The sequence below is a fragment of the Sorex araneus genome, chromosome 2, assembly GCF_027595985.1.
Source record: "Sorex araneus isolate mSorAra2 chromosome 2, mSorAra2.pri, whole genome shotgun sequence".
Lineage (NCBI taxonomy): Eukaryota > Metazoa > Chordata > Mammalia > Eulipotyphla > Soricidae > Sorex > Sorex araneus.
The window spans coordinates 204,073,132-204,101,096 of record NC_073303.1 but is presented as its reverse complement, the minus strand read 5'-3'; the positions used below and the strand labels follow the sequence as shown (position 1 = coordinate 204,101,096).

Genomic DNA, 27,965 nt, shown 5'->3' with positions numbered 1-27,965 from the left:
ACCAAGAAGCCCAACAAATGCCAGATATGCTCAGTGAGATCCACACCAAGAAAGAGCAGAGCCCGCTGTGCAGACAGGCTCCTCAGAGCACCAAGAGCAGAAACTGACCCAGAGAACTGTGCCGGCCAAGATGGAGAATGAAGTGTTCCAGGCAGACCTGCCTTACGAGAAGCTTTAATAGAGCCTCTCCAGGAGGAAAGGGAGCACCCTCGCCTGTCTCAGGGGCGTACATGGACATGACGCCTAGCGGCGAGCACCTCAGACATGCTGCCTTCGGAGGGGCTCCCGAGCAGTGCTCAGGGGCTGGTGCCCTCGGGCCTCTCAGCCATCAGGGCCTGAAGATGAGGTGCTGGTCCGGGGACCTCGGTGCTGGAGACAGCTCAAGTCAGTCACGTGCAACTGTGCCTTACCCCTTTGTTCACCTAGTGTGTGTGTGTGGGGTGTCCAGTAGCCAGTGTGTGAAGCGCTGTGTGCCGTGTGTATCTTTGCAAATTAATGCTTCTCTGTTTGAGGGTAGATAGACGCCATGAAGCACCTGGGTGGGTCCAGTAGCCAGTGTACGAGGTGCTGTGTGTTGTGAGTTTTGGGGGCAGACTCCACGAAGCATGTGGGAACTCTTTTCTTTAGGTTTGGTTTTGTTTTTGCTTGTTTTTTTTTTTTTTTTTTCCGGGTCACACCCCGGCAGTGCTCAGGAATTACTCCTGGCAGTGCTTGGGGACCATATGGGATGCCAGGGATTGAACCCGGGTCGGGGCGTGCCAGGCAAAGCCCTCCCCGCTGTGCTGTGACTCGGCCCTTGTCTGCTCTGTTGAGAGCCCTCCACACTGCTGCTCCTGGGGGCTCCCAGGTGTGATTCCCACCAGCATAGGCGAGTGTTTCTTTTTAACATCCCTGCCAACACTGTTTCCAGCTGTTGACATTTTCTATTCTTCTGAGTTGGGTCTTCCTGGTAATAGTGACAACGCTTTCTCATACCTGTATTCACTCTTTGTGAGTGTCTCTTATCCTGCTCTCCCACTCCCTTCTTTTTGGGTAGTCATTCGTTTCCTTGCTGCTGAGCTCTGTGGGTGCTTCAGATATGCGGGATATGTGGATATGCCCGAGACATATGTTCTGTATCTGATGTTCTGTGTCCAAATGTCTTCTCCCATCCAGGTGGGTGTCTTTTTAAATTTTAGCCAGTTATTTTTGCAATGTAGAAACTTTGTTTTGATGTAGTACCACTTATTTTTGTTCGTCCTATTGGCAGTGGCCCCACATCATTAAAAACACCAATTAACTTACCATAGATTCTCTGTCCTTAGAGCTGAGGTTTATCTCTGTGATCTCAGTTGTTTTTTTTTAAACCCATTTTTATTGCGGTACCGGTATTTACAATACTGTCATTCCAACACCCACCACCAGAGGGCGCACTCCCCTCCTCCGTGCCCCAGGACCCCTTCCAGCCACCCTCCCAACTGCTTAGTTCAAGGGACACTCAGCTATAATTGACTACTTGTTAGTTCCTTACTACTTTCTTTCCTTTTTTTTTTTAATCCCACATATAGGAGAGTTTTTTTCTTTATTGTAGAGGTGATGACACCTACACATACACGGATGAATAGAACTAGTCTCCTGTAACTCCACAAACTGGTAAATCAGTAAGTTGAGAAAGTAAAATTTTTTTCAAGACCAATATTTCAGTGGTATATATTAAAAATAATATAATTCTATGCTAATATGTTTTAAATTTTACTTAAAATAGGTAAATGTCACAGATGTAAAAATTAGTGAAGAGAATTAAGAAAAATTTTAAGGAGTTTCCCTATAAACATATGAAAGTGTTTTATCCTAAGAAGTAGACAATTGGGGGGCTGGAGTGATAGCACAGCGGGTATGGCGTTTGCCTTGCATGCAGCCGACCCGGGTTCGATTCCCAGCATCCCATATGGTCCCCTGAGCACAGCCAGGGGTAATTCCTGAGTGCAGAGCCAGGAGTGACCCCTGAGCATCGCTGGGTGTGACCCCCCCAAAACAAAAACAAAAACAAATCGGGTTTATATCAGAAAATATTAATAACTTAGTAAAATTGACAAAAATAATCATAATAGATAACACTTGCTTAGTGGCACTTTAAGCTACATTGGTACTGTATATAAGATAGTGTGCTAAATAGTGGACAGATTCTATTGTCCTGTAGTTTGCTTTTTTTTTTTTAAGTAGAGTGTGACTGAGTGTTCAATCTTAAGAGTTGTTTTATCTCTAGCCTATTACTGAAGTATAGAAATTGACCCAGTCTTAAAATAGATTTTTCTATTTCTTGTTTTATTTTTATAAAGCTACTGAGAGCTTACTGCTCTGCACGGGCAAGAGCCTGGCAAGTTCCCTGTGGCGTATTCATATGCCAAACACAGTAACAATGCTGGGTCTCACTCCCCTGACCCTGAAAAGAGCCTCCAGTCATTGGGAAAGATGAGTAAGGAGAGGCTGCTAAAGTCTCAGGGCTGGGAGGAATAAAGACGTTACTGATGCCCGCTTGGGTAAGGAACACGAACAACAGGATGACAGCGATACAGTGACAGTGAATAATAGATACTGCTTAACTCTGAATTAGTAAGTAAAGGATTAGAATAAAAAATATGTATGAATGTTTCAAAAAAGAAAACACCGGGTCAGAAAAGAACAATGTAAAAAGAAATATTCATTATTGGAAACATATGAAGCATCTTAGCCAGCTGGGATGAACTGAACTGAGTCGAGTAAAGGGTAATCATAAGTGGCTCTTGCTTCACTCTGGGAAATTTTTTTTTTTTTTTTTTTTGCTTTTTGGGTCACACCTGGCGATGCTCAGGAATTACTCCCGGCGGTGCTCAGGGGACCCTATGGGATGCTGGGAGTCGAACCCGGGATGGCCGAGTGCAAGGCAAACGCCCTACCCACTGTGCTATCATTCCAGCCCCTAGTCTGGGAAATTCTTATCTATGATTTTTCAGACTTGGGTGTCAAATTCACCTTTATGTCCTTCAGGGGTGGAGGTGTAAGTCTTACCACTAAACCGACTAGACCTGGGCTTTTATCCTTGGGGATTTTGTTTTGTTTTTGAGCCACACCTGGCAGCGCTCAGGGGCTACCCCTGGCTCAGCGCCCTGGAAGCACTGCTGGCAGGGCTTAGGGGACCATATGGGAGGCCGGGTGCTGTGATACGTCTACACAGTGGAATACTACACAGCCACCAAGAAAAATGAAGTCATGAGATTCACTTATAAATGGACATGGCGAGTACTGTGCTGACATGAGTCAGAAGGAAGGGGACAGACAGGGAACGACTGCACTCAATTCTGGGGTATTAAGGAAACAGCAGGAGACTATATAGCTGCTCACTCACACCCTTTTACTAATTCACCGTGATCTTTATTAGCCTCAGGAACTGACTGCAGCAGGAGAAGGCCCAGAAGGTCTTTAACCACCCAGACGCGGCCTCTGACGGCCCCTGCGGCCTCACACCCAGGGCTCCCAGCCAATCCACGTCCTGCCCAGGATGTTGGGGTCGGTGGCCTGGTCAATCAGGCACTTCACCTGAGCCTCTTCCGAAAGGCCCGAGTCCGGCTCGCGGGCGCGAACGTTGTGCTCGCTGCTCCCGCGGGCCACGGCTGTGTAGTCGCCAAAGGCGGGGTCCTTCTCGTGGCCCAGAAACAGTTCATCACTGGAAATGGAGCAGAGTCACAAACTCACAAACATGCATTATTCCCCCCGTGTTGCCTTCTCTCCCACAAAGGCTCCCTCTTGTCACTTAAAAAAGTATTTTTCTGCTGCTCAGAGCCCTGGTCATGAGATCAGAGATACAGGAGACAATATGACTAATGTGGGCTGGAGCGATAGCACAGTGGGCAGGGCCTTGCACGCAGCCCACCCGGGTTCGATTCCTCCGTCCCTCTCAGGGAGCCCAGCAAGCAATGGAGAGTATCCTGCCCGCACGGCAGAGCCTGGCAAGCTACTGGTGGCGTATTTGATATGCCAAAAACAGTAACAAGTCTCACAATGGAGACGTTACTGGTGCCCGCTCGAGCAAATCGATGAGCAACGGGACGACAGTGACAGTGATACAGTGAATGTTGCTTTAATAATTATCCATCAACTTGTGTGAACACTTTCAGGTCTTTTTGTGTGTATGCCTAGGGGTACAACTGTTTGGGTCAAATGATTTTACGTGTTCTTCAGGGGTAACTTTTCCACAGCACAGACATTTCACATTCCCATCAGCAATATGAGGATTTCACTAGCCTCAAATTCCTCAACCAAAATATTTTTAAATTGCGTTCTGTGCTTTACAGTGCGAATCGTAATGGTTTCTCACGCACACGATTCCAACACCACAGATGACCAGGCACCCGCCTTTCCCGTTTCATCAACTACAGCAACTTTAGCGGGGGCAATTTGTCTTTTGCTGAGTTACAGTAGTTTTTGTTTACCTTTTGGTGGCTGGGCCACACTGCAGTGTTCAGGGCTTACTCCTGGCTCTGTGCTCAGAGGTTTGGGGACCCACACAGGATGCAGGAGATCGAACCCTGGTCAGCTGTGTGCGAGGCAAGCACCCCACCCACTGTACTGTTGATCTGTCCCATCTTTTTACTTTTAAAATATATATCCAGTGAGGGGAGGCACCGGCCCCTCCCACCGCCGAGATGTGATCCCGGGGGCCGCATGTATGTGCGGCCTCTCCGCAGCTGTACAAGCGTGAATCCAGACCCAGCAAAACCTCTTTCGGTGTGAGCAACTCCTCGCAGAATGTCTCCAGCCTGAGAACTAAGCCTCGGCCCCGTGCCCGCCCGGGAGGGGAAAGGTATTTCTCTCTCTCGCCTTTCTCTCCGGGGATGAAGGGCGCGGTGGCCGCCATATTAAGACGACCACAGATTGGGTTTTCAAGCCTGCAATTATCTAATATCTGGAAGAAATCTCCCTGGACTTCTTGTTAAAGTACAGAAATTCAAAACCATTTGTCTTCACATTAGGTCTGAATCTAGTGGGATACTCCTAACAACAATAGTGAGGTTTGTATTGAAATATTGAATGTAACCAAAGTAAACAGAATGTAAAATGAAACTTATCAGTTACAAGGAAGGGGGTGGGGGCGGGATGGGAGGTGTGTACTGTGTGGTTTTTTTTTTTTTTTTTTGGTGGTGGTATATGGGCACTGGTGAAGGGATGGTTGTTTCAGCATTGTATAACTGAGACCTAAGCCCGAAAGCATTGTAATCTTCCACACGGTGATTTAATAAAATAAAAAAAAAATATATATATATCCAGTGAAACTCAAAAGGTGTTTTATTTTAATTTTACTTAATTTATCTTTTCATGCTTGTAATTTTGGTATCATGCCTGATACCAAATGTTACCACCAAATCGCAGCTCATGAAGATTTACCCTGTTTCTGTCTATGTATTTTAGAGTGCTAGCTTAGTTTCAGGTTTTTGATCTATTTGGAATGCATGTGTGTGTGTGTGTGTGTGTGTGTGTGTGTGTGGCAGGGGTCCACGTCACTCCTTTGCGGGTGCTATTGGGGACTAATGACTGATCCTGACACCCTCATGAAACACAAATGATTTCCTGCATTTACTGTATTACATAGTTGTAAAGTCCAACTTCTTCTTGTGAGTCATTACTTTAGTTTTCTCAGGAAAAGAACTTAAGAAGCTACCCACGGGTCAGCTTGATTTTGATTCTTGTCTAGTCGGCCATTCTGTATCTTCCACGTCTTGCTTCGGTACCCACCAGTGCCCCCTTGTCCTCAAAAAGGGCAAAACTAGATGAAAGGCCTGAGTCGCATGTATATGAAAATCCCCGCAAGGACAGTGACGCTCCCAGTCCCAGGGGACAGGCCACGGGCTGTCACACGTGCCGCCCTTCACGCAGTGAGAGTAACAGTGACGTAGAGAACAGGGCACTTCACACAGTGCTCATGCCTCTTAGTGAGGGAGGGTGCCCTCACCCACCACCCACGTGTGCACGCACACTCACACACACACACACACACACACACACACACACACACACACACACACGCTTACCAGGTGATGGTTGCTGGGTTGGCACCGGCTAACTTCCTCTTGGCATACTGTATTTTCTGCAGGGGGTACCAGTTTTTTTCAGTTATGTCTGTTTCTTGAATCCATGATCCTCCTTTATCTAACATTTTCTGTTCAAAATTCTAAAAGAAAAAAATACAATTTTATCACAGTACTATGTGATCACATTCTCAAGATTAACAAGTCATGATCTTAAATAAAACACTATGATTGCGGGGAATGCTACAGCTTTTTTTTTTTTCTTTTTGGGTCACACCCGGCGATGCACAGGGGTTACTCCTGGCTCATGCACTCAGGAATTACTCCCGGCAGTGCTCGTGGGACCATATGAGATGCTGGGGATCGAACCCGGGTCGGCCGCGTGCAAGGCAAACGCCCTCCCCGCTGTGCTATCGCTCCAGCCCAAATGCTACAGTTTTGAGGCGAACCCTAATGCAGCAACAGCTCCCGGTGGCAGTGACCCGCTGACTGGCAACCAGAGGCCTTCCAAGGGATGCTCTGGTGTTTATACTGTGAAGATCCCCCGAGAGTCAAGGCAGCGTCTCTGACCAGGGGAGCTTCCAGATGCGACAGCTTTTAAGCCGAGATGTCTCAGAAAGCAGTGTGAGCGCAGCGCCTCGGGGGGCCTGGAGCTCTCTCTGAGGGGGCCACATGGCCCGTTCAAACGACCTTTCCCTCCCAATCGAGGTCTGTCTCCTCTGCTGTCGCAAGGATGCCCCAGACTCGCGTCCGGGGCGTGGCAGGAAGGCATCAGGGCGCCCGCGACCCACCTTCCAGTCGAAGGAGGGCTCCTTGATGAACACGGCCATGGTGCTGCCCAGCTGGCCGCTGTGGGCGCGGAAGGCGCGGAGGGCGTGCACCATGACGCCCGACACCAGCCCCGTGTCTCTCATGGGCAGCATCAGGTTGACCAGCTGGCGGGTCAGGCGGAAAGGCATCAGCTCGGGCACGGGCAGGAACTGCGGGGGGAAGACGACCTGTGGGGCGGGTCTCGAGCCTGCCCGACGCGCGCCCCTGCACCCCCACCCCCGGGCCATCCTCCGTGGGACGAGACCCCCGTGTGCACAGCAGCACGGCCGGGAAGGGATGCCTCTCCCTGGAGGGTCGCGCCAGACTGGCGCCCCGAGGGCTGCATCCCCCCGGCCAGGAGCACGGGGGAGCGGCCTCGCCAAGCGCAGCCCAGCAGGCCCCCCCGCGCGCGCCCCCGCCGCGCCATACCCCTGCGAGGTCGGCATCAGAGCCCAGGCCGCGCACGCCCTCCTGGGAGCACCGCTGGGCCTGGGCACCGGGCCCTCGGGCACAGGCAACACGCGCTGCTCCCGGTTCCGCTCGCCCACGCCCAGGGCTGCCGGCCGGCCGGGAGAAGCGAGGGGTCTCCGCGCAGACCCGCCTCGAGGGCCACGGCAGGCTCGCGCCCTCCCTCTCGGGCCCGGGCGGGGCCCACCGCCCGAGCAGCGCCCACCCACCCACCCGCAGTGGGTACCTGGGTGGCGGAGCCGAAGGCGTGGCCGAAGTCGATCCCGATCATGCCGCCCGTGTCCGTGCTCACCAGGAAGTTGTTCAGGTGTCTGTCCCCGATGCCCAGCACCCAGTGGCTGATGCACAGCAGCGCGTGGGAGCTAGCGCACTGGGCACGCAGCGCCAGGAAGGACTCAGGGCCAGTGCTCATGGCCAGGAAGGCCCGCCTGGGGGGGGGGGGTGGAGAAAGGCTGCTGGGGCAGGTGGGCGGGAGGGCAGGCAGGGGCGAGGGGGCAGGGGCGGACACTCACTTTAGGAGGTCGGGCGGCACTCTGCTCTCTCTCCGCCGGAAGGCCGTGACCGTCTCCGTGCGGCTGGCCGCCCTGTGCAGGGGCTCGGTTAGAAGACGCGCACCGTGGCCCGAACCTTAACAATTCAGGTCACACCCGGCGGTGCACAGGGGTTACTCCTGGCTCTGCACTCAGGAATCACCCCTGGCGGTGTGCAGGGACCATAGGGGGTGCTGGGATTTGAACCCGGGTCGGCCACGTGCAGGGCAAACGCCCTACTCGCTGTGCTATCACTCCAGCCCGAACGTTAAAAATTCTTTACTTTGAACTCGAAATGTCAGACTTTTTGTGGAACAAAGGAGTCACGACTTTGAGAAGAATGAACACGGCAGTCGACAGGAAGCGAAAACTTACTTATACATCAGCCTGTAAGCACCCGCGTCACACCTTCGTGTGAGCTTCCTGAGCCAGTCCTTATACTCTAGTAGCGGTGCTCCGGGGTCACTGACGAGGAGAAAGGGAATCGGGATATCACTTTACAGGCAAATCGCCAACTGTCAGTTGAAAAGTAAGAGGCAGAGGAAAAATGCTAACACGTTAATTATCAGCTGAATCCATGCTACTCGCCATCCAGAACCTCATCTTTTCCATACATAATCACTCCTAATAAAACCCATTTCTGATGCAAAACCCAGGTAGAATAATCCTGTAAACAGCGTTCCAGTTCGCCTGGAGCACGGGCCAGCTCCCACACAGCCCATCAGCCCAGGCTCGGAACCTCGGGCGACAGAGGCTACTGCGCTGAGGGCAGGGGAGTGGGCACTGGGCTCCTGGGCATGTTTCCCACTCCAGAGAACAGGGACGGGGGCTGGGTGCCAGCTCAGCGGGAAGGGCGCTTGTCTGGCCTGTGGCAACCCAGGTTTGACCCCCAGCACCCCATGTGGTACTCTGAGCACCGAAAGGGCTGACTCCTGGGCCCTGAGCCCCTCACGTGTGGCCTCAAACAGATGGACGGCAGGCACCCTGCCCTACAGACGGCCCGGGGCTAGGGGGCTGGAGCTGAGGTGCTGGCCGGGGGCTGGGGGGCTGGAGCTGAGGTGCTGGCCAGGGGCTGGGGGGCTGAAGCTGAGGTGCTGGCCGGGGGCTGGGGGGCTGGAGCTGAGGTGCTGGCCCGGGGCTGGAGGGCTGGAGCTGAGGTGCTGGCTGGGGTCTGGGGGGCTAGAGCTGAGGTGCTGGCCGGGGGCTGGGGGGCTGGAGCTGAGGTGCTGGCCAGGGGCTGGGGGGCTGGAGCTGAGGTGCTGGCCAGGGGCTGGGGGGCTGGAGCTGAGGTGCTGCCGCAGCTCCCGAGGCCCCTCCAGGCCTGTGTCTCAGCAGAGCCAGGACGAGCCCCGGGGACAGATATGGTGGGTGGGCTGTCCGCACACAGCAGACCCCCAGCCTGCCAGGAATGACTGATCACGGAAAAGACAAACATCCGCTGAACACTGCCTGTGTGGCCCCAAGCCCCCTGCCCCCCACAAAGAAAACAGGGTCCTAACAACAGGCTGACTGTATTGCATCAGCTTCAAGGAGCAAAACAGGCTAGGATACACACAGCTAGTATAGAGGAAACATCAGCGTTACAGATGGATCACTTTGTCACCGTTTAAAACACTACCACTGCTTTTTTATAAAAGTTTCAATATGCAGGGGCTGGAGCGATAGCACAGTGGGTAGGGCGTTTGCCTTGCACATGGCCAACTCGGTTTCGATTCCCAGCATCCCATATGGTCCCCTGAGCACCGCCAGGGGTAATTCCTGAGTGCAGAGCCAGGAGTAACCCCTGTGCATTGCCGGGTGTGACCCAAAAAGAAAAAATAAAAAGTTTCCATATGCAGATACATAAAATGGCCAAAAGGAGGGGGTACGAGGTGGGGGGAGAAAGTGTCTGCCCTAGGGGCAGGCGGAGCGGGGTTGGGGGGCTCGGGCTGTATGCCTGAAATACAGTGGTGAGCAACTCTGTAACTACCTCACTGTGATTCAGTTTTTTAAAAAGTCTATGAAATAGAATCAGAGTGGGAAAATTACTTTCAGTAATGTTCACAGGAATGAAGGCAGCTGGACAATGTGACATGCTAAGATACTTTTGGTTTCTGACATAAGCTTTACCAATTTTCCTTAAAAAAAAAAAAAAAGACTTCAAAATGTTACTGAATAGTTATATAAAGATTTTCTGAGTTGCTACTGAGCTAACTTTACCAGTAGACTGCTATTAAAATCTAAATTCCCTACTTCCAACCGAATTAAAATCACTGGGTTGAAAATCTGTAACATGCTAATTTTTAAAAGGCAGTGATTTAGTCATGGGCTGGAGGCAATGGGAAGCAATTTACAAAATCACTAATTTTTATAATTCTTTTTGGTTTTTGTGTTTGGGTCACACCTGCCCATGCTCCGGGGCCCTGACATGCCAGGGAACAAATCTGGGCTTCCAAAATACACATTATGCATTAAGCTATCTCCACGGTTCTATGACTTTTTTTTTCTTTTTCTGTGTCAGTGATTAGATCTCGAAGTCAACATGTAAAGCATTTTGTTCTACTCATAAGCTAAATATCTGACAGAAAATCAATTTATTTTTAAAAATTATTGTTCTGGTGTGTATGTGTGTGTGCATATGAATCAAGAAGTATGAATAGGGGCTGGAGTGATAGCACAGGGGGTAGGGCGTTTGCCTTGCACGCGGCCGAACCAGGTTCGAATCCCAGCATCCCATATGGTCCCCTGAGCACCGCCAGGGGTAATTCCTGAGTGCATGAGCCAGGAATGACCCCTGTGCATTGCCGGGTATGACCCAAAAAAAGCAAAAAAAAAAAAGAAAAAAAAAAAGAAGTATGAATATATGGTAAAAGTTTATTAAATAAATATATATAATTGTAAGAGATAATAAAAAATTCAAGTGATGAAAAAAGCCTCTAGCAAGTCAATTAATTAGTTAATTTTGGGTTTGGGGCCACACTTGTCAGCTCAGGGGTCACTCTGGGGATCAAGCCTGGATTAGTACAAGGCACCTGCCTTACCTGCTTCATTATCTTTCTGGCCCCCTCAATAAAAAAATACTTTCTTCCTAGGAAAGGCCTTCAATCCCTCTTGAGTTTATGTCCAGATAGTGCTAGCTCTCCAGGGTCCTTCTTCACCTGCCTGTCAGTTTTCTCAGCACCACCTGTTACGGGGCACTTTCCCCACTGTGTGGCTGAGAATCACCTGCGCTTCCTCTGCGTCTGTGTTACTACTCCGCCGTGCCCGTGGACACCTGGGAATAATTGGTCAGTGCCCGAGGGGTTGGCGAGTGAGCACCGAGCACCACGCCCCGGCTTAACGACTGGGCCAGGAAAGGCTCAGTTCTTGCTCTCCCAGAGACGCAGAGAGAGCTGAGGTGCGGGACCGGAGGGTCTGCAGCAGAGCTGGTTACACACTCCCGGCTGGAAGCTGTGGCCCAGGAAGAGTGTGACAGGAACGATTTCCATCCTACAGGAACTCGTTCCTGCTCCTCAGTAAGTACTCCTTGAAAGAACGGGATGGAACGGGGGAGCACGCAGTGGAGAGCAGTGGCCAAGCCACTTGTGGCCAGTGTCTCGTCTTGTACCAAAACTTGCTCATAAGCTCTTCTTCCTTCCACCGTCTTTTATTTATTTATTTATTTATTTGCTTTTTGGGTCACACCCGGCGATGCACAGGGTCACTCCTGGCTCTGCACTCAGGAATCACCCCTGGCGGTGCTCAGGGGACCATATGGGATGCTGGGATTTGAACCTGGGTTGGCCGAGTGCAAGGCAAACGCCCTACCCGCTGTGCTATCGCTCCAGCCCCCCCTTCCACCATCTTTTAATGTCATCATTAATTTTCTTTATAGAACTAAAACAGCCTTCTGAGAAGAAACAGCTTTCACTGTAGGAAACTTAGAAAACAAAAAATACCAACAAAAGTAGGGCCAAAGTGCTAGGTGTACATGCTTGGCATGTCGGGGAGATGGTCCCCCAAGCACTGCCTCGGATGGCCCCCAAACCAGAACACACAGACACAGACACACACAGACACATACACACAGATACACAGACACATGTGTGCACACGCACGCACGCACACACACACAGACACACACAGACTGCGCCTGTTTCATGACCTAGAGCCCTTAATCATTCTCGGCACACGCCAACATGCCAGCTGACCCAGCTCGGTTCCTGAGCCACTCTGGGCCCTAATCTCCTCGTACGCAGACATGGCAAACCCTCGCAGACTGTCCTAAGAAAGAATGAAGTCCCTGGGCATTACGAAGCAGCAATAGTGCTCCCACACGGGAATGTCTAGGTCAGTTTCGGCTGTTCCCTTGGACCGAGGGGCCTGGGCATGGTCCCGGGAGCCCTGGGCCTGCTCAGGAACCCCCACCCCCAGGATCAGGGAGAAACTGCCATCCAGGGCTCTCTCCTCGGCTTACCCGGTCAGAGGCAGCGGGAAGGCCAGGAGCCTCAGACCGTCTCCAGAAACACGGAGACGTGGGAGGCAGGTCTGTGACCCGCCAGAGTGAGTGGAGCGGCCGGCTGGCAGGGTGCGGGCAGTGCGGACAGAGCCGGAGGCTTACCTGTCCATTGCTGCCCTCTCCTCCTGAGACGCACTATTCCAGAGAAGTTCCTTCAGGGTTAACGTATTTTCAATCCATTCAATTAGTCCTAACCTGAAAAGGGGAATCATTAATAAACGCAATCTCAAAATGCAGAATAATTTTTTCACGTCAATTCTTTATAAAAGAAAAAGCCAAGCACCCTATTATTTGCTTATTTGGGTCTGGGGCAACACCTGGCTCTGTGCCCAGGTCCCTCGTGACTGTTGGGGGTTGGTCCATCACGGCCAGCACTACCCTGTCACCCTCTCAGGCCACCTTTTTGGAAGTGTCTCTTACTGATTTTTCACTTTTAATTTTGTCATTAAGGCGCCATAATTGGCAACGTTTTCATAATTGCCGCGTTTCAGGCAAAGCAGTTCCAGTATGAATCCCGCCACCGGTGTCAACTTCTCCCAAAAGTCCCCAGGTTCTCTCACCGCCTGCACTCTGCTTCAAACGTAACCAGAAAGTCTTGTTTTTGTTTTGGGCCACAGCCTGCAGTGGGTAGGGTCCCTCCGGGTGGGGCCCCGGGAGTCACTGGCCCATCCCACACGCAGGGCGAGTGCCCCTTCACATCTTCAGGCTGGGTTCCTGTGGGTCTCCGAGGCGGGCACAGAGACCGCCATCCTAACCGCAGGTGTGCGCACGCCCCCCCCTTTCCTCCCCGCTGCTCTCGGCTCCCTTCCTTCCTTGTCCTCGTTTCTGTGACCTAGGAGCCAGGTCATCTAGTACCCCCGCCCCCCGTCCCAGGTTGAGACCTTGCATTCCAGTACCCTATTCTGTACAGCACAGGTGAGACCATCCTGAATATGACCCCAGTACTTTACATGTTATTCTGTAGTTCCAGTCAGGCTGCAGTGAACTGCATGATTTCGTTATTCCCTGCAGCTGCATTGCAGACCGTTCTATATATGTATATATAAGTATTATCTACTACATATAGTGCATATACCCCACTTCACTGCCCACCCACGCGTGACCGGACACCTGCACTGGGCCCAAGTCCAGCTCCCGTGCTCTGCTCCCAGTGAAAAGCGGTGAGCACGTGTTCTTTGTGCCGTGACAGTTCTACAAACGTCACCGGCCCGCTGCAGTGAGAATCAGACATGCGTGTGTTTGAGGGAGTTTTCCTATCTCTCAGGTTCAGCAGGTCACTCCTTTGAGTCCCGGAATGCTAGGACCAGTCATTTCATTTAACAGTTCCTGGCGGTGCGGCCCAAGCCCTGCACACGTGAGGCCCGTGTGCGGACTCTCGGCTCCACCCCGGGCCCTCGGGGCGCGGCCATGCCTTCCCGCTGTGGGCCACGCCATAACAGACAGCCCGCCTGCGCACTAACAGGGGCCCTTAACTCTGAGGGGGTTTGGTTTGTTTTGGGCCCCACCTGGAGCTGGCTGACTCCTGGCGGGCTGGGGGAACCTGGGCTTGCCGAGTGCCAACGCCTACCTCTGCGGCATCACCCTGACCCCAGTACTGAGCTTTAGCGTGGCCTCCAGCCCGTCTCAGTGAAACTAGGCATGGACTCAGGGCTGCAGTGCTCGCGGTGAGGCGGTGAGAGCAGAAGCACGCCTTGCCTGCGGGAGGCCTAGGCCTGGTTCCCGGCACCAGCGGCCCGAGCACGGCCGGCGTGACCCCCACTGAGCACTATCAGGGGGTCCAGGACCCGGAACATACATGAGTGATAACTGTATCCCCCAGAAACACGGAACAACCAAGAGCCCAATGCTGGAATTCCTGGGAGGGGACTCCGGAGGGGGTCAGACCTAGAGGTCATGGGCACGACGCGGTAAGTCTGCAGACGCAGGTTTCTCTGGCCGCAGGCGGCGTCCTGCGCCAGGATGGAGTTCATGACCTCGAAGAGCTGCTCGATCCGCTGGTCCTGCCGCAGGTCCTCGCCGCCCTTCACCAGGAAGGGGTGCTCCCGCTCGTCGTGGCCGCGGATGACGACGCGCTTGGGCCTCCTGATGGACGACATCACAAGCACCTGGGAGAGGGGGGCCGGCATCTGTCGGGGAGCGCCATGGTGCCCGGACTGGTGGAAACCCAAACCACAGTCCTCACTGCAGCAGGCCTGAGCAGACAGACCCCAGGACAGGGGAGGGAGCGGGCGGACAGACCCCCCCCCAGGACGGGAGGGAGCGGGTGGACAGACCCCCCCAGGACAGGGGAGGGAGTGGGTGGACAGACCCCCCCAGGACAGGGGAGGGAGCAGGCAGACAGACCCCCCAGGACAGGGGAGGGAGCGGGGGACAGACTCCCCCCAGGACAGGGGAGGGAGCGGGCAGACAGACCCCCCAGGACAGGGGAGAGAGTGGGCGCAGTCACTCAGAAGTGTGAGTGCCCTCAGTAGCAGGCAGCCTGCGACACGCTGGCCCTGGGGTCAGGCCTGACCGGATACTCCTGCTGGATCAGACACAGCTGCCTCGAGGCCAGTGTGTCCCTCGGGAGAATCCATGCTCAAACAGTGGAAACATCTTCACTTTTGGCCATGCCCGGTTGTGCGGGGGTCACCCCTCCCCCGCCCGGAGGTCGCTGGCAGCTGTGGGGGGCCCGTGCTCGCTGCAGGAGCCCCGCCTGGCCCCACACCTACCCGCTCATCGAAGCCCGAAATCCGCACGTGGTACTCGGGCAGCGGCTTCCCTCTGCCGTCATACTGACCTGGACAGTCAGAGAGGCTGCCGTCAGCACAGCTCAGCACAGCCTGAACTCACAGCCTACCCTCTGTCACGAGAGGCGCACAGAGAGTGAAATCGCCCACTGACGTATTCAGTGAGCATCAGGGTGAATCAACACCTGTGTGGATGGATGACGTCCATTTCACACTTCTGTCCTTCAGCTTCGGTTTCTTCTCGTGGCGGGACGGAGTGGGGCCGGCCCTGGTGGTGCTTGGGCATGACTCCTGACTCAGTGCTCTTACACATGACCCAGGAATTGGAGGTGGGGTCGGAGCAAGGTATCCCTTGGACCCATCACCTTAAACATTTACCAATTTACATCTACCCCCTTTCTTCCCCTCCCTTTTGTTTCATAACATAAACATTTATTTTTGTTTTATTCATTCTTTATTACTAATACCTTTACTTCTCCAGTTTGCTTCCTTTTTTAATGCAGTAAACCACGCAAACGGTAAAAATGGCCTGAGATAAAATACTGCACTTGCAGGAGAGCCGGGTCTCAGGGCAGGCGGTGTACGGGCCAGACACCCGCCCTGGCACTGCTGCCCGCAGAGGGAGGTCGTTAACAATGACAAAACACACTTCCCGAACCTGTTTCTTACGGCCACTGGAGAACAGTGACCAGATTAAAGATCCTTTCTGGGGCTGGAGAGATAGCACAGCGGGTAGGGCGTTTGCCTTGCACGCGGCCGACCCAGGTTCAAATCCCAGCATCCCATATGGTCCCCTGAGCACGGCCAGGGGTAATTCCTGAGTGAAAAGCCAGGACTGACCCCTGTGCATCGCCAGGTGTGACCCAAAAAGAAAAAAAAAAAAAAAAAAGATCCTTTGTGTTCCTCAAACTCCACAGAGATGAGTGGGGCGTACAGAACCTGCCTTTCCAATCATTCCCTTCTGGGACCAGAGAGGGAGTACTGTGGCCGAGGCCCTCACGCGGCTGGCCGAGCTCTACCCCTGCTACCCCGCAGGGGCCCCTGAGCACAAAGCCAGGAGTAAGTCCTGAGCACGGCTAGGTGTGCCCGCACCAAAAAGATCCTCGACAAAACCATCCAGTCAGTCACACTGACTCTGCCTCTCTCCTAAATGTCATGGTCCCTTTCTGTGGCGGTAAGTCATCTATCATGACCTCACCCTTTAAACGGAGCCAGCACCTAGGAAACGACTTGAACCTGTACTTAAGTTTTATGTATCTTTGGGGCGGGGGCTACCTTCCGAGCAGTGCTCAGGGGCCTTGGGGCCACGGGTTCTTGGGCCAGGAGTGCTGGGCTCGCGTTCCCGCCCTGGAGCCGTCTCCCGAGAGCTCTACATCGGCTCTCTGGAGAAGCTACTCAGGCCCAGAACGCAGTCTCGCCACAGCAAGCGAAGATCGCAGGTGAGGAGAGGGTCTGAGGGAACCGCCGGCTCCCAACACGCAGTGTCCTCACTGACAGACTTCCCCAGTGGTAAGATGGCTCCCGGCCAGCGCCGACAGCCGAACTCCCCGCACACTCTCACTGCACTGACCACTGCTCCCTCCGGTCACAGCAGCACCATTTCAAGACCCGACGTGCCACAGCACAGTTCTCAGGCCGACTCACCGGGAATCTCCAGCTCGTGCCTCAGGAGCTCTGGCCGGAAGCCGCTCATCCAGGGCGAGTACTCCTTCAGGTTCCCAGGTGGCTTCGAGGCCTCGCGCATGGCTCGCAGCAGATCGTCCATTACTGTGCCGAGCTCCGCGGGCTGCATCCTCAGCAGCCTTTCGCCTCCTCTCCCAAAGTGCTGCTCCAACTTCTTCCCAAAGGCCTGAAATCAACAGTTAGCCTTGAACACGACAGCTTTCACTCTAGAAAGGTATGCGCATACATGTTTACACTCCAGCATCATGACTAATAAGGGCCCAGTATACACAGCTTTTCCTGTGCTTTTAACGTTTTTGTTTATCTTGCTTTCGCTGAGTGTTTTGTTTGGGGACCACACTTGGCAGTACTTGTGGCCCCCGGCAGTGCTGGGGCCACCATATGGGGTGCTAAGGGTCAACCCCAGGTTGGTCACACAGCGCAAGTGCCCTGCCTGCTGGACTACTCTGCAGCCCCTGCTTTCTCTAGACATCTCACAGCACACACCTGATACCTGCCTTCATTCGGTTCTTGCTGCTTTGTGTTCCTTTGAAAAGACATGACCAGTGGTTGCTCCCTGTCATTAATTACTTGTTTTGCTTTTTGGGTCACACCCAGTGATGCTCAGGGGGTTCCTCCTGGCGGTGCTCAGGGGACCATATGGGATGCTGGGGATTGAAGCCGGGTCGGCCGGGTACAAGTCGAAAGCCCTCTCCGCTGTGTTACCGCTCCAGCCCTGTCATTAATTTTACTAGACTATTTAAAACGGGGTGGAGTGACAGTACAGCAGGTCGGGTCCTTGCCGGGCATGTGACTGACCATGGCTTCATTCCCAGCACCCTGTGTGGCCCCCTACGCCCACCACGAGTGGCCCCTGAGCACAGTCAGGAGGAAGCCCTGAGTTCAGGAGGATGACCATACGGATCGTGAGGGGCCCTGAGGAACAGGGAGGTGAACCAGGTGAAGTACTATAGCTAAAGAATTCACAGTGGAGTGGCAGCACAGTGGGGAGGCGTTAGCACAGCCGACCGGGTTCGATTCCCAGCATCCCATAGGGTCCCCGGAGCTCCGCCATGAGTGATTCCTGAGCATCACTGGGTGTGACCCAAAAAGCAAAAAACAAACAAATGAACTCATAGTTAGGCATTTCCAGAGTTGTAGAATCCAGGAGCCAAAAAGAGGCATGAAGGGTCCCAGTGAAAATAAACTCAAAAAGGAAAACTCCACGGAACATTGTACTCAAAACAGCAAAATCCAAGACAAGAGACAGAATGCTGTAAGCAGCGAGATTAAAGGAGGAACTTATGTGCAACGGAAAGACCGTGAGACTCACAGCAGACCTATCAAAAGAGACCCTACCACCCAGGTGGGAACAGAGCAATGTGCGAAAGCTCAAGGGCTGGAGAAACGGCACAGCAGGCCAGCACCCCAGAGAGTCCCCTGGATGGTCCCGGACTGCAGAGCCTGGAGGATGACCAGGTGTGGCCCCGAAACCAAATCAAAACCCCAGGGATGAGCACCTCACCAGGAGTCCGCTCTCCGGGGGATTATCACTCAGCGTCGAAGGAAAGAGACAGAGCTTCAGGGACAGGCGGCAGCCTAAGGAGTTCAGAGCCCGGAAGCCAGTTGTGCAGAAGTGCTAACGGAGCTTCTGCAAAGGGCAGATAGCACAGCGGGGGCAGGGGGGCCGGGGGGCAGGCACACAGAGGACCCGGGTTCCATCCCGGCATCCCGTGAGGTCCTCCATGCACGGACAGGAGGAAGCCCTGAGCATCGTCAGGTGTGGCCCCAAGACAACAGCAACAAACGGAAAAAGAGACAGGCTAAGCTTAGCAGTGCACAGAGGAAGGCAGGCCCGTGTAACCTGGCCTGCAGGGCTTCTAAGAGTTAAAAATACTGAACTACGCAGAACTTTCATATCCAAGGGTGAGTGTGAACAGAATGGAATAATACTGAAATTTTCATGTTTCTTCTCTGGCCACTATCTGGCTTAAAAATGTGCCACCTTGGGGCCAGAGCAATAGTACAGTGGGGAGGGCGTTTGCCTTGCACGCAGTCGACCTGGGTTGGATCCCTGGCATCCCATATGGTCCCCCAAGCACTGCCAGGGGTAATTCCTGAGTGCAAAGCCCCTGAGCATTGCTGGGTGCGACCCAAAATGAAAAAAAAAAAAGTGCCACTAATGTCACAGAAAAAAAGCAGATGTCCCCGCATGCAGGGTCACCAATGCATATCGGGCAAGGGCTGTGGCCCAGCCAGAGGAGCACGCTACGCGCACACATACACACACACACACAGGTCTCACTTCACTCCCGCACAACTGGCCACGCCCCCCACACCTGGGCAAACTTCCTCCGAAAAGCCCCGGAGCCTGTAGCCTTGGGGTCTCCCAAGCACGTGCATATTCTTGTGCATATCTTCTCAATGTTTTTCTTATTTACGACGGGTTTTGCAAGTTCCACTTTGATATCATCAGTCCAATCCTGCACAGAGAGAGAGAAACCTCAACTGCAGTCAGGTTTCACCCGTGTCCACATCTGAGAGGCTAGAAGTTGTCGTATTACCTTAAAGAGCATTTCAGGATTAGAGAGCTGATCTAGGGCATTAATAAAATCTTGAATAACTCCTCCTTGATCCAACTTATTTTTAATCCTATAAAAAATCACCAAGTTTAATTAAACATGTCTACAACTTGGAATATCTATATATATAAAACTGTATTTACAGCCAATGCAGGGATAGCACAATTTAAATAGCCTGACCACTCTTAGATGAAGCACCGAGGATGTTCTTTATCAAAAGGCGAGATTATGAAAGCAAACGCAAATGGCATTCTGATACATATGATTCACAATATTTACTTCAGGGGCCAGAGTCTGGAAGCTAAGGTCACCTCAAGTCATTTAAGTCATTTTCCTCAAAAACATGACAGGTACTGGGGACTGACCTGGCAGGGCGGTGTGGGCACATTCACCATGCCTGAGACACCAACGGGGTCTCACTCCAAAAGACCAGGCACTTGTGTGCTCCCGAGTTTGCTCTGGCTTTGGGCCACGCCCAGCGGTGCTCAGAGACCACTCCTGGCTGCGCTCAGGGCCCAGGTGTGGTCCAGGGGGCAGAAGGGGCTGGATGCTGGCAAGGCGAGCACCTGCTCCCTGGCCCCTGACAGTGTTCTTCCAAAAGCAACAAACACGTCAACTGTCACCATTTACAAATCAGCGGAAGGAGTGAAAAAGGCAGCCTGCATAGCCCTTAGATTAAGAGAGCTTCCCAAATATTTTCCATTAAAGAACTACTGCAGGAACTGATTTCAAAAAGCATCTCACCTGTTTCACTCAACAGATTGATTACTAACTATGGACATAAGAGTGTCGTCAGTAATTCCTACGCTTGAAATGTAATCTTATTTTTATTCATTAATTTTGGATTTTGAGCCACACCCAGCGGCTCTCAGGGCTCACAGATCCTGGCTCTGCAGTCGGGGGTCACTCCTGGCGGGCTCTGGGGACCCCCATAAGTGCTGCCTGGTACTTTGCCGTTTTGGCCACTCCCGTGGTGACCGGGGCCTCCTCCTGGCTTTGTGCTCAGGGATCACTCTAGCAGGGTTCAGAGAGCCATCTGGGTGCTAAGGGTCCCGCCTCGGCCGGCTGTGTGCCAGGGAGCGCCCACCTGCTGCACGGCTGCTCCAGCCCCTGAGAGGTGTTTGCAGAGGGAAGGCTCTGCTCTGAACAAGCACCACAGCTGGGGTCACAGGCGCCCACGCTTTTCCTCAAGCAGGCGAGACGCCGCGTGTCCTGCTTTCACCCTTCACCCCCGAGACACCTTTACTCCTGTTTGTTTGTGGGGGAACTACACCCGCCCTGGGGTCTCAGGGCCACTCCAGCTCTGGCCACGCGGCAGGAGCCGAGACCCTCCGGCACCCAGGCCAATATCACCTTTCCACAAACTCCCTGTTCTTCCGCCCGGTGGAGGAGTCTGGGAAGGAGAAGCTCTCGCTGCTGATGGTGAAGGGGTAGACGAGGGCCTGCGGGTAGTGGTCGGCGAGCTCCTCCACCGTGTGCTGGACGGCCACGGCCTCCTCTCTGTCCAGCAGGGCCACCATGTGGCTGACCCAGCCGATGAACTGCCAGCAGGGGATGGCGGCCATCTGGAAGAGAGAGCGCGCTGCACAGGGGGCCGCGGGCGACAGAGGAACCGATGGAAGGAGCCCCGAGGGCGTCGCCCCTGAGGGGGCCTGAGGTGCGGCCATGCGGCCGGAACAGCCTCAACCCAGGGCATGGGCGTGGGGGCGCCGGGGCTGGGGCCCACCTCCCTTGCATCTCGAGCAGCCTGTCCACTGCAGCACGCACCAGCCAGCATCTGAGCAAGGGGCTCTGACGCCACGAGGGTCTCGGGTGGGCCGAGTCCCACGGCGCACGAGCTCTGAACTTAGTCTCTCATGAACTCAAAATGACATTTTTAACCACACAGAGTATTTTGGAAAACACTAAATTAAAAAAGTTACTGATCTTCATTTACCTTGAAGACCAGCTTCAAGTACCAGCTGATGCCCTTTCCCTCAGGGTCGGGACCACTCGGGCAGTGCTCAGGGCTGGCTTCTGGCTCTGCTCAAGGGTTACTCCGGCAGGGTTTCCGGGGGCCCTATGGGGGTCCCTGCTAATCTTCTGCGGACCCAACAGAAGCTAAGAGGATGTGGGGGGAGTCAGCAGCTTGCGGCAAGAGCCCCTGCGGGCAGCTGGCGGCGCCTTGAGGGCAGGGAGAGCCCCTGGGCCCCCTGGCGCATGCAGGTGACAGAGGCGGCGCCCACACACCCACACACCGGCTGCTCCCCACGCGCGGGCTCAGGATCCCGAGGCCGTGCCAGCAGGCAGAGCTCTGGGGGCGGGTGCCAGCTGGCCCCCCCGGGCTGGATGATGAACTGAGCAGAAGGCACCACAGGTGCTCCGGGCTCTAGCTCACGCCTGACGCCCCTACATGCCTGCCCGGGCCCACACAGGCCGCCTCCGCCCGGGGTCCCGCTCAGGTACAGCTTGAGGACTTGAGTAACGTGAGCACTTTCACAGCCTCCGTCAACACTCAGCAACAGGGGAGGCGCGCACGGGTGTAGCCAGACACGCACCTCCTTGGCCATCAGGCTCAGGGTCTCCTCCGGATAGTGCTCTGTGAGCTGCAGCAGCCTGGGGAACCTGAGGCGGGCGGCGCTGGAGTGCAGCTTCAAGGCCTTCAGCATGTTCTCCACCACGAGGACGGGGTACACCTGCAGTTCTGCAGACTCGATGGCTACCAGAGACGGGAGGGAAGACACCACCTGCTCAGACTCAAACCACAGGCCTGCGGCTCTGTTCCCTGACTGGCCTCTGTCACAGTGTGTCGGGAGAGAAGACACCACCTGCTCAGACTCAAACCACAGGCCTGCGGCTCTGTTCCTCGACTGGCCTCTGTTACTGTGTGTCGGTGTTGCTGCTTAGATCAGCAAGTATCAGGCCGGCCTGGGGTGTGATGTGGTGCAACTCCTACAGTCTGCTTCCTGGGCTGGGAATTCCAGGGGCTCCTACTGGTGATGCAAGTTATTCTGGGGGCCCGGGAGAGTACAGTGGGGGGCAGGGCAGCCCGCCTGGACACAGTGGACCCCGGTTTGGCCCTCGGCACCCAAGCCTGCCAGGGTGAAACCTGCACGCAGAGCAAGGAGTAAGTCCTGAGCACTGCTGGTGTGGCCCCAAGACAACAGTGACAAAACCTTACTCCAGGAGCACGAGGCAAGCCACGTAAGCCAATACCCAATCTACAGGTGGAACTCCGAAGCCTTCTGAGTGAAGCACAGGGGAACACGGACAACAGCCTGGCTTGGACACACCAAGTGTGCCTCTGACAGAGTTCACTCCTTGTCAAGCAGAGAAGCCAGAGCTGTCCACGTTAGCAGAAAGTCCTCTCCCGGCGGGGAGGTGTCGGGCCACCCCCAGAGGCGCTCAGGGGTCCCTCCTGGCTCTGTGCTGGCCCTCACGTGGGAGTCCTCCCATTCACCTGCTCCGCCCTCCTCCTGCCGGCTGAGCTGCTGGTCACAGAAGTCCACGAGCGTCATGTAGGCGTTGACCAGCCCGGCCGTGGTGCCCTGGCCCCCGCTGCACGGCACGGCCTCCTCAGCTGTGCGCACGGCCTGGGAGAGGTGCCGGAAGGCTCCTTGGTGGAGGCCCGCACACACCTGCGTCGGGAGCACAGACAGCCTGAGTGGGGGGCGCCCAAGGGACCGTCCCTCCCGGAACCAGAGACAGAGCGTGCGAGAGACACGGGAGCCCAGGGCCCTGCAGCCAGCCAGACACGCTCCGGGCCGAGCACCTGGCAGCACCCCGGGAGGAGCAGAGCGAGGTTGTCCAGCTCACGGGCGCGGCAGGAAGTGGCAGGAGCAGAAACAACACTCAGACCAACAGGAACGAGCAAGAGACGGCAGCTTTCCCTCGAGGACACGGCTGCACCTCAACCAACAGTGTTTCTGCGTTGTTCAGACACAAAGCCATTCTCTTAGCTTTTCTCTCAGACAGTCGTGAGGCTGTAATGACATCCGTCACCTTTTCTGCGCGCTCGGAACTGGATCCAGAAAGCTCCAAGATTTTTCTGGCCTTGCTCGCCTCCATTTCAGCAAGGCAGCTGGGCTCCCGGCCGAGGGCGTCCGCCATCATCTGGAAGGTCACACCCAGGAGAATGCTCTGGTCGCAAAAGGCCTGAGGGTTTTGGCTTAAGTAGCTTGATGTGTTTTCACCTATTGGATTAAAAAAAAAAAAAACAACCCACAGTTTTCTCAGAAGTAAATGCATTTCGTACGCTTCAGAGCAGTGATATGGGGAAGTTGTTTTAAGAAATTAACTAAGAGGGCTGGAGAGAGAACACAGTAGGCCTGGGGTTCAAGCCTGGCACTGCACACGGTCCCCAAAGCACTACCAGGAGAAAGCCCTGAGCACTGCTGGGTGTGGCCCCCAAACCAAAGTAAAGGTAAAGAAAAAAGAACTTGACTGAGCATGGGGGAGCTAGTGCACAGAACTGCAGTGCTGCCTCATGTGCACAAAGCCGCCAGCCTGCTCCCACGGACCCCCCAAGCACCCGCAGCCCCGGGGCCCACGGCTGGTCCTGAGTTCCCACCGGCTTCTGGACCCCAAGCCCGGCTGTAAAATAATGGAAACAAATCTTGTAGGTCAAAGAAGCTGAACTCAAATATCGGTTACAGCATTTCTTGAATCTACTATCAAAGCAAGTAAAACATCGAGCCCACTTTATTTATTTATTTTGCTTTTCAGGTCACACCCGGAGATGCTCAGGGATTACTCCTGGCTCTGCACTCAGGAATTACTCCTGGTGGTGCTTTGGGGGACCACAGGGAATGCTGGAAATCGAACCTGGGTCAGCCACATGCAAGGCAAACGCCCTCCCCACTGCGCTATCGCTCCGGCCCCCACTGAGCCCACTTTAATTCAGATCTCACCACTGTGTACTTTGTCAAAGTCCCTGGCTCAGTGTGCCACAGAGAACAGAACGTGTGTGCGGACACTCAAGCAGCTGAGTCCAGGCAGCGCTGGCCCGGCCTGCTACAGTGACAGACAAGGCTGCTCTGGAGGCTGACTCTTGGCTCGCCCGTGACGCGCCAGGTCACGCCGCCCTGTGGGACCCCGCCTGCAGAGGGTGCCAGTGGAAAGGGCAGGCTCGAGTTCTCTGCGGGTTCCTCTCAGGGGCACGAACAAACCTCGATCACACAAAAGCACTAGAACTAGAGCAGTGCTAGGCTAAGTACTGATGCCACATGCTATCTCGGTGTCTCGCAACGAGCCAGGTGTGGCCCAGAGGCAAACCAAGGCAACAACAAAAAACTGAAGCCTGACTTTAATCTTGGTGTTGACAGGGGAAAACTTATTCTTCCGCCAGCGCTTTAGGGAGGCTGAGAATCTGCTGTCCTGCTGAACACGGGCCCGGGGGCTGCGGCAGGAGCAGGTGGGGCCCCCGGCCGAGCGTGTGCTCTGGAACATAAGGCAGCAGGCAGGGCCAGGCCCAAGCCCACGCAGGGAAAGTTCTCCCGAAAGTTTTAGAATAGTCAGTCACAAGGGCTGATTGTCACAGAAAGAGGGGAAAGAATTTTCATGCCTATTTATCATAAGACCAGTTCTTCCATATAAAAATGAAGTTTTGAGATAACTGAGCCATGAGACCCACATTTAGGTATTACAGATAAAATTCCTGATTTTCATTTTCATGCTCGCCTTGCTGCATGTTCCAAGTGTTACGTTCTATAGCAGTAATATGGCGAAGTATGGGGCACCAGAGTCAATAAATCACAGAGGCTTGATCCCCAAATGCCGGATTAAAGGGCTGGAAGGAGAGCTCAGTGGGCCAGGAGGAGCACTGGACACAGAGCAGTGGTGCACACCCACACAGACAAGGCAGCACACACACAGACGCCGGCGACAGGGCACGCGACCCGCGCTGTGGAGGAGATGTGAGCACGTACCTAGCACGGAGATGCCCTTCAGCACGGTGAGGAGCTGCTCGCAGGGCCGCTGGCTGCGGCCGCGGCTGTGGCTGAGCCGGCAGTAGCTGTGTGCCCACTGCACCTGCCAGGCGGGGCTCGCTCTGGCCTCCCGGTGCAGCTCCTTCAGGAGCTTCATGGCCAGCGAGAAGTTGTTCTGGAGACAGAGGCAAGACGCAGGGTGGTGACGTTCCACTCGGAAACGACGGCATTTAACACCAATCGTGCTTTTGTACTTTCCGGGGGCTGGACCTCTGCAGGGAGCACTGCTGGGAGAGGCCTGGGCACCCAAGCCACGCTGGGGAGGTCACAGCGTCACCACCCCCTACTCTGGTGCTACAGCTAGTGTTAACAGAACCACATGCGAGAGGTTCGGTGTCGCTGTGTTGAAAGCAGAAAGCGCCAGCCCGGCCCAGCAGGCGGGAACGGCTGGCTTCTGTGGCCCCGGCCCCCCCCACCAGGCCAGAGGCCCCACGGGACCCGGCCCAGCAGGCGGGAACGGCTGGCTTCTGTGGCCCCGGCCCCCCCACCAGGCCAGAGGCCCCACGGGACCCGGCCCAGCACGCGGGAACGGCTGGCTTCTGTGGCCCCAGCCCCCCCACCAGGCCAGAGGCCCCACGGGACCCGGCCCAGCAGGCGGGAAAGGCTGGCTTCTGTGGCCCCCCCCCACCAGGCCAGAGGCCCCACGGGACCCGGCCCAGCAGGCGGGAACGGCTAGCTTCTGTGGCCCCGGCCCACCCACCAGGCCAGAGGCCCCACGGGATGCAGCTTGGCCTTTCGTGCCGAACTCAGGCTGCAGTAGCTGACACACAGCTCTCGCTCCCGTCACTCACTCCCCCCAGACTCACACAGGCGGCCGCGTTAGGAAAAACGGGCAGAGCCCCAAATTACACCACGTAGACACGGGTCAGTGACACAGGCGGGCTTCCTGGGACAGACGCAAGAAACTCTTAAGCAACTGTAACATCAGACCGGAAGACCAGCAGGAAGGAAGGGCCCCCGCCCCCCGCAGGTCCAGCAGAGCCCCCGGGCAGCGTGTGCCGAGGGTGGGCGGGCGCCTCTGCCCCGACCCCAGAGGCTGCCCGGGACACTCGGCCAGTGCCCCCCAGCGGCAGAGCCTCCCTGGGGGACTTCAGAGGGAATGTCAGGAGGGTTGATGAAAGCAAAGACACAATGGTCCAGGGAGTCGACCAAGTACAAGGAAGTTCGACAACAGGAATGGGAAGACCACAGCCAAGAGAGACAGGACTCAAGAATTTGGTAAGGGAGGGGCTGGAGCGATGGCACAGCGGGTAGGGTGTTTGCCTTGCACACGGCGGACCCAGGTTCGATTCCCAATATCCCGTATGGTCCCCTGAGCACTGCCAGGGGAAATTCCTGAGTACAGGGCCAGGAGTAACCCCTGTGCATCGCCGGGTGTGACCCAAAAAAGCAAAATAAAGAAAGAAATAATTTGGTAAGGGAAAGGAGAAACCCAGTGAAAGCCGAGCAGGCAGTGACTGGAGATGAAAATAAAATAAGGGAGCTCAGAGGCGAGAGGTGGGAACCCTCGGAAACACAAGATGGAAAGAAGCCTCAGGGCAATGGACAGCAGGTAAGAGACGTCTGGGGGGTGTTCAAGAGGAGCAATGCAACAGACTCCGCCAGGAGCGGGAAGGAATTCCCACGCAGGACAATCAGTCAGACAAGCCAAGAAGTTCCCAGGGTTGGGGAGCACAACACCCATATTCAAGACAGCCGAAGGGTGTGAGTCAAGACACTCAAAACTACCCCAGACACTTAATCAGAATGACAAAAGCTAGAGATTAACAACAGCATAAAGATCAAGGAAGGAAATTACATACAAAGGAAAGTCCTTAAGATTCATAGCAGATTTAGGAAGTGAGACCCTGTGGGCCCAAAGACAATGGTGGGATATAGTTAAAAAAAAAAAAAAAAAGACAAGTCCCTCAGTGAACAAATGCCTCTCCAAGGGTACTGTACCCAGCTAGACTACACTCAGATTCGAAGGAATGAGAGCTTCATGGGCAAAGAATCGCTCAGGGATTTGAGTACCTTGAGACAAACTGTGCAAGAAGCACTGAGAGGCTTCTTTAAGATAAGAAAGATCCTACAGACACACCTCACCTCTGTGAAAAGATAGGTGCAAATTCCATGCCAATAACCTCACTAATGGCAGTGGCCTAAATGCACTAATTAAGAGACTCAGAGTGGCAAGGTGAAATCCAACTTTCTCTTGCTTACAAGAAACATCTGAAAATACAGACTCAAAGTCAGATGTTGGAAGGCAATATTCCATGCTGACAATTCCCTTAAAGAGGCCTGGGGTAGGGGCTGGAGGAGCACAGTGTCTAGGACGTCTGCCTTGCACACAGCCACCCTCGGGTTCGATCCCCAGCATCCCTAGTGGTCCCTGAGCGCCACCAGGAATAATTCCTGAGTGAAGAAGCTGAGCATCACCAGGTGTGGCCCCAAAACAAACCACAGACAAACAAAAGGCATGGTCACCACACTCATTTCAGACCACACAGACGTCGAGACATTTCTGAATGGTCAACAGATACACACGCCATAGCCTTACGAGGGGACATAATAAAGGGGAGATGCTCAGACCCGGACCCCAGAGCGGGGAGGGCGGGGCTGGGAAGGGAAGAAGCAGTGCTCTCTCTGACCCTGAGTAACACCTCGGCATGGGACAGTCTGCCTGGAACTCAATCAGGAATATAGATACATCATGGTTTC

The 27,965-nt window shown here is 54.5% G+C and overlaps 1 protein-coding gene across 1 annotated transcript in view; it reads right to left on the bottom strand.

Moving 5' to 3' along the window:
* Window positions 1–1,488: 1,488 nt before the first annotated feature.
* Window positions 1,489–27,965, bottom strand: part of PRKDC (protein kinase, DNA-activated, catalytic subunit) — a 150,763-nt gene continuing 124,286 nt past the window's right edge. The window contains exons 70-86 of the mRNA XM_004615377.2: window positions 25,206–25,380; window positions 23,281–23,471; window positions 22,739–22,916; window positions 21,837–21,997; window positions 20,653–20,864; window positions 19,282–19,369; window positions 19,057–19,200; window positions 16,700–16,904; window positions 15,038–15,105; window positions 14,211–14,431; window positions 12,429–12,521; window positions 8,225–8,314; window positions 7,832–7,903; window positions 7,546–7,747; window positions 6,833–7,021; window positions 6,045–6,184; window positions 1,489–3,682 (exon numbers count right to left, since the gene is read on the bottom strand). Of these exons, the coding sequence (XP_004615434.2) occupies window positions 3,478–3,682; window positions 6,045–6,184; window positions 6,833–7,021; window positions 7,546–7,747; window positions 7,832–7,903; window positions 8,225–8,314; window positions 12,429–12,521; window positions 14,211–14,431; window positions 15,038–15,105; window positions 16,700–16,904; window positions 19,057–19,200; window positions 19,282–19,369; window positions 20,653–20,864; window positions 21,837–21,997; window positions 22,739–22,916; window positions 23,281–23,471; window positions 25,206–25,380 (2,634 nt within the window). The 3' untranslated portion in view covers window positions 1,489–3,477. The remainder of the gene's footprint in view (window positions 3,683–6,044; window positions 6,185–6,832; window positions 7,022–7,545; window positions 7,748–7,831; window positions 7,904–8,224; window positions 8,315–12,428; window positions 12,522–14,210; window positions 14,432–15,037; window positions 15,106–16,699; window positions 16,905–19,056; window positions 19,201–19,281; window positions 19,370–20,652; window positions 20,865–21,836; window positions 21,998–22,738; window positions 22,917–23,280; window positions 23,472–25,205; window positions 25,381–27,965) is intronic.